The following is an 11,225-nucleotide window of genomic DNA, read 5'->3' on the forward strand; positions in this document are numbered from 1 at the left end:
ATGACAGAATATTTTTATTTAATGGGCTTTCCCATAACGATTCCAAATATAATTTGGTGTGCAATCACATTATTGTTGCTTGCATCATACTACTGCAACTATGTATCAACTCCAGATGGGTTAATAGGCACCGTTTTTCGATATTTTGTTCAGTATGGAAAAGTAAAGACTAACAACAACAGTTTTGACTTACCTAAAAGGTAAAAAAGTGCGGTATTTCTGTTACATTGCTGTTTTCTTATTATCTTGTCAACTTAACTCTGGCGGAAACAGGTTCTTTACGCACTATTACATTTTGGCAACAATATGGAATTTGGCTTGCTTTATTAGTATAGCTTTATGCTTCGGAAAGTACAATGAGAACTGGATTGCAGACATGTGGAACTTAAAGGAACAAAAGGATCCAAAAACAGGTAGGCCTAATATTTTGGTTACATATTTAATTTTTTCTGTCCCAGTCAGGATATAAACCACACGCAGTAAACCGAATAATATTTTTACAAAAAGTAAAATTTTAACATGTTGAGTATAATCCGTTTTTGTAATTTAGGCGAGAATACGTATAGAGCCTAAAAACGATTCTGGTCTGCTGTAGAACGATGGTTTCCAACCTTTCTACCAAAGCGCAGGACCCTGTTGACATTATCCATTCGCTCGAAACCTACACATATCTTTGTAAAATTGTACATATTTTTGTCCTTAATATCCGGATCGTTTGGCACTGCAAGGTTTTTATTCGGTTGCAAACCTTTGATTTGTCATCGTGATAAGTACCGTAACCGCAGTGTTGTGACGTCATTTAAAAAATGACTTAAGTCCCAGTCAAGTCATTTGTGTAATAACTTAAGTCTAAGTCAAGACTTTAAAAAAAATAAGAAGTCAAGTCCCCAGTCCAAGCCATTAGTTGACCAAGTTAAGTGTCAGTCATTTATAGCGAGTCAACAAGTCAAGTCAACGATATAAAAATATAACAATAAATAAGAAAAATTTGTAAACTTGTCCGATTATGAGGTATAAGTTTAACTTAACTAAAAACAACAAAAAATAACTTAAAGTTTATTTTATTAATCGTAAAATTTGACCTTCTACTAAGTTTACCATTAACGTACCTATAGACCAGGGGTGGCCAACCATCAGTTACCAAGAGCCGCATTTGTTACTTGGTTAACCGCAAAGAGCCACACATAACACATGGAAAAATAGAGAATAGCCTATAACTCCATTTTTTACTTACTCCCACAAAGCGATCGCACGAAACGCGAAAAAAGTGTCTTTATTTTGTTAAATAGACAAAAAAATGTTTATTTAAAAGAATACGCGACGCATTGAATGAAAAAATACACATTTCTCGATATAATGTCATTTATCAATGTTATTTGGGCAAATTTTTGAGTTTATCTTGTTTCAAAAGTGTTAAATACAATGACCTCAAGGCAAACAATCTGATTCGGAACCGGCAATAATCCATAACTTAACCAAACGAAATCGAAACATTAAACAAAATGTAAGTGCAACATGAGCGTACGAGCCGCATATATCTCGGTGAAGAGCCGCGTGTTGGCCACCCTTGCTATAGACCCTTGTTTCCTGGATATAAATAAATTGTAAGGTATTTTTTTCGTCACAGACAAAAGAAACAAACCAAAGAAAATGAATTTGTGCTAACTTTTTTAAGATAAAATTTTACTAAAATAGCAACGAAATAAAATAAAACAAATGAAACCGACATAGGTATAAAATTTATGTTTTTTCTAAAGGTGACCGACTGTCCATTCTAATTGTGATGTTTATGATAACCATTCATTCAATGAAGCGATTGTACGAATGCTTGGCAGTGAGCGTGTTTTCGAGTAAAGCAAAGATCAATATTATTCAGTACATCTGGGGATTTGTTTACTACTTGCTTCTTGTAAGTCAAAATAATCTATATAAAATATTAAAAAATACTAAAAAATGTGCTATCAATATTCATTAGTTACTACGCGGTATATATTTCAAAATACTACGCGGTATATATTTCAAACTGCGATCTAGCCCTTTAGAAGTCGTTCACACTAACGATAACGATTAGATTAACATGCCTACACCGTGGAGCTTTCAGAATAGCTAACCGAAATTGGTTGATCAAATAAGGATTTTCGTGCAAGCAAGCGCAGGCTAAGAAAGTTAGTCTACGGAGAGTTTCGAACTTACAACCTTGGTCATCACCGAATCGTCGCTTTACCACTTGGTTCAATTTTCATCGTTGGCTAGATTTTCTAACTTGGCCTTGTTTGCACGAAAATCCTTGCCCTGGGCTAAGCAAAGTGAGAAAAACACAAAAATAAACAACTTTCTAAGAGTCGTGCTAACTACGCGTATTTTACTATTAATTAGGCTACTTGGTTACTGTAAATTAGTCTACTTAATTGGTATTCCTCAGTGATAATTAGAAAATTGCTTTGCGCAAGCTGTTCGGAAAATAGCAAGTTTTAAAAATGACGGAAAATAGCGAAGTTTTAAAAATGGCAATAAAAAGTAGCAAATCCATTATTCTGTAATCAAACAACAGATTTGTTCACTAGCAGATTCCAGTGGTCCCAAACCTGGGGGTCGCCGTATGCCGTTTGATAAACGAATAATTGACAAAACAACAAACAATATGGAGGGGGACATAGGGGGCGCCAAGTAATTCTGAGGGGGGGGCGAGCTCCCATTTTTTTAATGGTTTCGTTTGGGTCGACCACTATCCACCTACAGCTGTAAAAACCTTGTTTTTTGTCAACTTTAACATGAAAACTGCAAAAACATTTCGCGGTTCGCGTGAATGTTCTGTTTTCTACTTTTATTGTCTTCTTTTTAGCGTATATAGTCTCTTTGAGTGTCATTGCCTGTTTTTATATCATCGAAGGTATAACGGCCCTATTTAATTACAATTTTGCTAAATTATAGATAAACGATAAAAGTTATCCCCCATTCGAACTATTTTTTATCCACATTTAATATATGATAACAGGCTAGCAACAGGGGTAGTCGAAAATTTTGCGCGAATCTATAATGTTTTTGCAATATTGCCGTCACATTATTATATATATATGTGACATGTCGTCACTTCCTTTGAAACACGATAACGCAGTGCTTAATTTTTGCTTGACATCACAACCTTACAACTGTGAAGTAATGCACTCACAAAACGTTTGTCAAAATCAGCTCGATAAAAATCAATGTGTCGAACACTATCAATTTGTTGTCCGTCCAATGCGAAAAGCCTCCTGAATTGCAGTTCAGCCAATTCAACCAAATTAAACTTAATTCGCGACCAACAGCACACGTTACTATCTTTATGTTGTCCCAGTGACATTTGATTGAAAAATACCGAATTGCTTTTCGTAGGGTGGAGCAAGGCATAGGACAATTGTCAAAGAGGGCGCGGCTGAAAAAGGTTAAGAACCACTAGTCTAATATAAATAAAAACGGTTATATACAATTGAGGACCCGTTTTATGACACTTGAAAACTATACTTAGCGACATTTATAAACTATATATAGCGATTTTCTTGTAACAACGATTTTCTCACTCGACCAATTCCGAGAAAAACGAGATAATACAATTTTTTACAAATTTGGCGTTAACGGATTGTCAATTTTCCATTGTTATTTTAAAACAATCAGCCAATTTTGCGAATCGCTTATGGTTATAATATGGTTAAAGTTTACGCCACAAAAAATTGCCAGAATACAGTGCATGTCAGTATATTTTCTTTATTAAAGGCCGAGAGCATCAACAGGCTCTGGTGCTGCGGAAATTGCAGACATCTATAACTAACCGGCAACAAAACATCTCCCAAAATCCCATTGAACTCAAATAAATATTTTTTTTGCAGTTTGCGGACATATTTTGTTTTCGGTATTCCACAGCGTTACAAATCTACGTCTTGTCGTGCCTTGTGGAACTAGCGTACGAATGTGCAACTTAAAATTTATTCATCATTTTCTGCCAAATAACCATAATTTTAGTAAGGTACCTTTGTCAAGTCGTCGATATATATATTTGTTATGTCATCAAGGCTTTTAAAACGCCTACAATTTTACAATAACCCCATAATATGAAAATTAAAACATTATGAAAGATAACTACCAGTCGTGAGGTATGAAAAAAATACCTATTGTAAAATCCAACAACTATGATTTTTAAGTAGTTTGCACCTTGCGGGCCATATTTGCCAATAGTAGGCTAAAACTTGCTGTGTAAACCATAAAAACAGAATATTATTTTTTCGCATCGTAACGCACAGTCGCATACTGTATGTGAGTTGTACAAACAAACGACTTATAGTGTACCGTTGTTAATGTTTTACAACGACGGCCCGTCAAACATCCTTACTAGGCTATGAAGGTTAATCCTATAAAAAATATTTTTCTAACTTTAAAAAAGTTTCATCAAGAATAGGCTAAATGTGGTTTTAGTTTATGTAATTGATTTATTTTAGGCACCCACCCTTATTTCTGAAAGCCTGCCTTTGAAAGAATTACCGCTCGGAACACTTCAACTTCGTCACGTGATTGGCATTGCCGGCTTTTGTTTTGCTTCTTTTATTCATCACCAGAGTCACGTGATCTTTGCTAACATGAGAAGAATTGGTAAAATAAGTATACTACAAACACACGATTCTCTAAAAGTTTTTGTTTAGCAGTAAGATTTCACAGTTATTTGAAGCAGGACCTTATAAGTTAAATAAAGGTGTGATGGATCCTAAAGTCCTCATTATAATTTTCAATGTCAAACCATTTGTTTAAAACTTCCGCGACTTAAGAGCAGTCGTCCCGGGCAACCGAACCAAACCAATAATTTTGAACAGCAGCAAATGAACATCGAAGCTCAATTTTTTGGCAGAATTGCAGTTTAAGCGTATAGAAAGGTAAACGCGACGAAATGCTAATTGTAGGGTACACTACGCACAGATCTGAAATGTGCAAGCTAAATCAAAACGTCTTAATCAAGATGATGTCGAACTACTCGACCTTTTTGCATTGCAATTCATTATCATGCTGATTGCTTTTTATATATTTCAAGTTGCCTTTAATTAGTTTGGTACATTGACGACTCTTTAATTAACCAACATGCATTTAATTATAAATAGGTTGTCCAGAAATGTAAAAAAATGCCTTTACCAATCTAATGAAACTTCCACCGTTGTGAGACCGTTGTGGCAAACGGAATCAAAGTGTGTTATATCAGCGATTCCCAAATGGCAGGCAGGGAATCTCTTTCCGGGGCCCTTGTAGGCTTCAGTGAAAGTTGGTTTCAAAGTATAAAGCTCTGTAAAATTGCGACGCGTTGTAAAATAAGTTAGCAAAAGTGGAAGTAATTTTGTTGAGAAACATTGTTTTAATTAAATCATGTCCATTGTAACAATTTACCAGTAAAAAAAATACAAGGATGTTGGTGACTTTGTGACACATTGTTTAGTTGAAACAGGCCAGCCAGTTGGGTTTTTTGCTAAATTTAAAACATTTGATTCTTTCATTTGGATTTTTCTCTTTTAAAAATATTTTTTCGCACGATTTTTACTGTTGATCAAATCTAATATTAAAATGTTGACTTACATAGCATTGTGTAACCTAGGGGTCCGCGAATAGTGGAATAGGCTACCATTCACTTTGGGTCACGAAAATCTTAAAGTTGATAAATAACGATGTACTTTTTGTATTACACAAAAAATAGCTGCCTCCGTTTTTTTTTACTTTTAGTACTACCATTAATCCCGTTTATATGCACCTTTCGCGGGCAGATTAGATTAAGGTTCAATTCGGATTGTAAAGTAATCCGTTCCAGCGTCGTAATTACATGGCGCGAAATTCAATCCAGCTTGAGTGTGCAAACTGCACTGATATGTATTATTACGTAATATTCCAGTAAACCTCTGACGCAAAACCGATTTTTCGGCTTAGGCTACTCCTTGCGGTAGCAATCTTACTTGAGTTAGGTTTGCCGATTAAGTACGTTTTTTTACTGTATAGTGCGTCAGTTTGCCTGGCACACAGAATGTAAGTGGAGGAAAGTTAAGCTTATGTGTGCTGGAAAACGCTATATACAAGGCAGAGTGGACAAAAGAAGGTGATAAGATGTACCAAACATGACTAATGAAAACTGTATTTGGCGCTGGCCTAGAATCCTGCCACAGCGTTGAGACAATTATTAAAGCAATGTACAATATTTGGGTGAGGGTGGGCCAAGTATTAGGGCAAGTGCGGGACCCATGGAACGGATTTGTTTTTTCGGTGATATCTTTCGAATTACAACTCAAAAACACTCGCGGGTATTTTCTTTGGAAAGGTTGCAGCTATAGGCACCTAAAAGGAAAAAATAATTGAAATCTGACATGTCCTAAGTTTTTTTTCAAATATAAAAAACATCACTTTTTGTTCCATCGGTCTCACCCCACAGGACCTATGGAACACCCCATGGGACCCATGGAACAGAGCATGACTGCATTTAAAAACAATGCGCTGAGTATTGCTTAAGTGGATAACTGCTAAATTTATGTTGTAGAAAGTGGCACAAGAAAATGTATTTACAAGAATAAAATAAAATAACACATGGAAAAAAGCACAAAATGAAGAAATGGTATTTTTTATTTCTGGCAGAATTTGCAACCCAGGTTTATTATACCAATTATTTTTCTTCTTCAGTAGAACATATCTTTAAAGTTAATATTAGTCAAATGTGCCATTTCGTCGAGTCCCGAGTCCGACTCTGACTCTAAAGCCTGTATTCCGCCAATTTACGTAACTAAATACGGTGGATACTCAGCAATCCAGTTCATAGGGGTGTCATATAATTCATCAACTCACAATACATGGTTGGAAAATTTCCACCATATTATGCTATTCCGCCTTTACAACTTACAGTTGGCGCCATATCAGTTTCAAAATTTGGTACTGCGCACGTCGGACTCGAGGTAGTTTTACGTGGTTTTACTAGAGTTCTGATTCCGACTCCGCAGCCCAGGTCATTAGTAAACAATTCTATATTAGATGCTCTGGTCTTAAAAGTTGACATACTAGCCTTAAATTCAAAGAATATAAATACAAATTGTTCGAGGGACCAATGGAACAGACTGTTCCAAAGGTCCTCTGATCACCATTTCTAAGAAAATCACTCGTGGCCAGTACGCTTAACCAAATGAATCAAACTAACTTTCAACATGTAGCTAGATATCTCCTCTTTCCACAAAAAACATTTACTGCTTTACAAATACCTAAAGACTATCAAAACACCTTACGAATATCAAGCTAACAAGTACATTTTTCACCTAGAAAAGTGAAAAATTGTAATAAATCAACCATTTCCCAAAGCACGCTGTAGAACTTTTTAGATGAAGTTATTTACACAATATCTCATTTCCACAACCAAAATTTTACAACAGGTGGCGCAATATTGAGGTGTTCCATTGGTCCTTATGTTCCATGGGTCCCGCACTTCCCCTACGATTTAAATCTACCCAAACTCGCATCCTAAGCCGGAATTAATGTTCGATTTTGTGGATTCTAGACCAGCGCCTCTGTCACAAATTAGTATCTAACCAGTGTAGGTAATATTATTTCCTTATGCGCTAAACTTGTTGTTTTGTTTACGACTAGCCGTTCGTGTTACGTCATAATGCCCCAAAAGTGGCGTGATGTTTACTGCGTTAAAGCAGGTCATTCTGCATTAAACGATTTCGGCCGTCCCCGAAACGAACAGATTAAGCGGCAAACGGATTGAAAACCAGTCCTTTTGACCGATTAAGATACGAGAGAACTTAATTGATTCCAGCGCCAAAACGAGAGAGAATGAATTAACGAAATAGATTCGAATGCGGCTTCTTAAACTTGCATATAAACGGGCTTAATGTTTTATGAGGCTTTGAGCCCCTAGGACAGTGGTTCTTAACCAGGGTTCGATAGAACCCTTGGGGTTCGACGAAGCTGTTTCAGGGGTTCGACGAGAACGTCCTCTGAAACATAAATGCTGTTATTTAAAGTTAAATTCGAATCTACTTTGTGTTCCAAGGCGTCACGAAACCTTTTAAATTGAAAGTTTGACCAATCAAACCATTGGATTAAGCCCAGTTTCAGTTCCATATTAGCGCACGGGTCGGCTATAGAACAACAGGTGTTTTAAGACGAAATGTTTTGTTACGTCATGTTTGAGTCATCCATGACAACTTTCATGTTCCCTCGAAAACGACAATTTGATGGCAAACATAGGACAAAAAAGAAATACTGAACGAAAATTTGGGGTTCGACGAAAGCTTGCAAAATTACTTGGGGGTTCGACAGGTTGTCAAAGGTTAAGAACCACTGCCCTAGGACCTCATTGTTGCCAGTATTAACTACAAAATTTCAAACTTTTTGCTTGGCGATAATCCTATTTTGCTTCCTAGTATGTTTTATTTCGCTACCAGGAAACCTTCTTAACCCTTTCTTTGTAGGCGAAGCGCCATGAGGAGCGCTTATAAATATTAACCCAATATAGATAAATGCATTTTTGCTTAAAACGCAATTCCTGTCAGGGGCGGGCAACATACGGCCCGCGGGCCGGATCCGGCCTGCGACCGGATTTTGAGCGGCCCGCAGACAGTTTCCAATCTTACATAATAATGTGGCCCGCGGCCACATTTGCCACAATCCCCTTTAGTTCTTTTGTTTTCTTTGTGTTTTTAGATTCTTGGTTTTGGGTTAAAATTTTTATCAGTTTACAATAAGAATTTTGCTATGTAATGTAAAGCTGACAAGGAGTGTCGCAAAATCAAAGGATTCTGAATGCAGGGGCGCAGCGTTGGGGCGAAGTCTAGGTGTCTTGACACTCCCTTATATATCAGTAAACATATGTTATATATAGGAAACATTGCACCTGGCATACGAAACACGTCGGTGCTTTGCCTATCGCCGCCGCCTAATCACCACTCGTTATTGTTGTTTCAATTAGCAGTTCGCCTGTCACCGACTCAAGTAATCTCAAACAGGCCTGATAACAAAAATATATTTTTTGGTGAAACGAAAAGACTTCTCAACGACGTTAAAAAAACAGGCGTGAAGCTACAGCAATGCGCATTTAAACTAAATTAATTTTATTCCAAATTTTTTTGATATGAAATCCTGAATATTGTCATCAACGGAGCATTTAATTTTCCTGTGTTCGTATATTAGCGTTAAGCCGGTCAATTCAACGTTTTTATTAGCCTCGTGTAAAAAAGGTTTCAAAAAAAGGAGCGCTTCGCCGTTGTAGTTGTAACAGGCAGAGTCATTGCACGCTTCATACAACCGGCGAAATCTAACTACAAATATCACCAAACACATTAAAAAGTGCTTGATTTCAATGTAGTCGGGTAGTGCAGTGTCTGCAGTTTTTCGGGCGACCAATTACTTTGTCTCGCGATAACATTAACCTAATAATTAGGTGTCAATTAAGCGGTATTGGGCGAGCCACTAATTTCCTTAACTGCGTTAAGTTGCAAAAGTAACATTCCCTCGTAAAACGTGCGGGCCTTGGTCAAAATGCGCTACAGGGTTATTTAAGGCCACCTTTAGGCCAATATTCAGCGAGGTTACGCGCAGCGTAATCGTGACCGTGGGTCCTGTAGTGTAGGATATATTTTAAAATTAATCCCTCCCTCAAACAAAATCAAGGTTAAATAATTAGAAAATAGATTTTCGAAAACTAAAGTTTTTTGAACATCCAACGAAGTGCAACAGTTTGTGTTTGATATATCACAGAGGCTGTTGTGACACCGCAATTCCATAGCGTTTCGCGCGCAATTGAAATCATGTGACTTAAATGCCTCAACGAGGTGTTGCGTTTTTTTAAGGTCGAACAGATAATTTTAAACAGCCGTAAGCTCCTAATAATCGCCGTTGACAGCTGTTGCGCCCCCGCCGCGACCTGTGCACTGGGGCCTGGCACCTGACCCCATACAGTTGCCCGGCGGGTCGCAACCGCGCGAGTTCTTGTTGTTTGCAAAGGTTTCTGGTCAGATATGCTACCTGTCATAACCACAACTAAAATTCCAATCAATAGTATATTGTTCCAACGAATTAAAACGTTATCAAATAGCATTAGTGAACGTTATTTTCAAGTTAATGTGAGACAGACATCCACCGCCTATTGCAGCGACTGTCGGCTAAGACTTCGCAAAAAGACTTCTCTAGAAAAAAGCCAAAAGCCGCTAAGAAACGACATGTACATAGCCAATACGTAGGAAGAAAAAGAACACGAAAGTTACGTCATATTTGGCCAATAAGACTGGCCGGCACTCTGAAAACATGGCTAGGCATTACAGCGGCCATTCTAATGCCAATTTGCAGCGGGTGTGGGACGCCAGCAAAACAAGTAGCTTGTTTTGCAGAACGTGAGAACACCGCCCGCAAAACTGACAGTTATAGATTACGAGATTAAAGAGAACGCAATACGGAAAACGTTACATCATGAAATATTATATTATTCAACCAACAATACATTTGATTATGCGAAAGCTAGAACGCGCTAGTCTAAAGCCCTATTTAAAAATTCGTAAGATAACTTAATATTAATATGAACTCTAAGATTTGGCTTATGGCAATTAATTAATTAGGTGTTTAAGTGTTGATAAACACGTAACACAGCGTCTAGACTAGACTCTAGAATACACGAAACGTAAATTTTTTTTTGAATACGGCCCGCCTAGTACTTCATTTTACCATATCCGGCCCGCCGACTGGAGAAGTTGCCCACCCCTGCTGTAGAGTTTTTACGATATGGACAATGCTCAATGATTTAATACAAGTCGCTACAAACAAACAGTCATAAACAAACCTTTAAGTTAAAAACAAATTGAAATATTTGGGTCGCATGACTTTAGAACTATTATATTTGGGTCGCACCAAAACAAATTTACGGATCCCTGGTGTAACCTATAATCACTGTTTCAGGATTTTCTGTTAACAAGGATTTTTTTGTTTTAGGTGGTCTTAAACAGGATTCACACGGCATTCCGCAAGGAGGCTTCTTTTCCTTGGTTTCTTGTCCACATTACCTGGCCGAAGTTCTTATATATTTGTTTACGTTGGTTATTGTTGGAGCCCAGTGCAAGTCCTGGTGGATAGTGTTTGGTTACAACATTATTGCACATGCAAACATGGCAACAAGTTCACATCGATGGTACAAGGAGAATTTCTCAAGCTATCCACCTAACAGAAAAGCATACATACCGTTTTTGTTTTAA

The 11,225-nt window shown here is 37.3% G+C and overlaps 1 protein-coding gene across 1 annotated transcript; it reads left to right on the forward strand.

Annotated features, from left to right (window-relative positions):
- Window positions 1-11,225, forward strand: LOC146160397 (polyprenal reductase-like). The gene is made up of 5 exons (XM_083384936.1): window positions 1-200; window positions 274-413; window positions 1,758-1,909; window positions 4,470-4,620; window positions 10,966-11,225. Exons 1-5 carry the CDS (start codon window positions 1-3, stop codon window positions 11,223-11,225), a joined length of 903 nt encoding a protein of 300 aa, XP_083241062.1.

The sequence above is a fragment of the Ascidiella aspersa genome, chromosome 3 (genome assembly GCF_963924565.1).
Source record: "Ascidiella aspersa chromosome 3, kaAscAspe10.2, whole genome shotgun sequence".
Lineage (NCBI taxonomy): Eukaryota > Metazoa > Chordata > Ascidiacea > Phlebobranchia > Ascidiidae > Ascidiella > Ascidiella aspersa.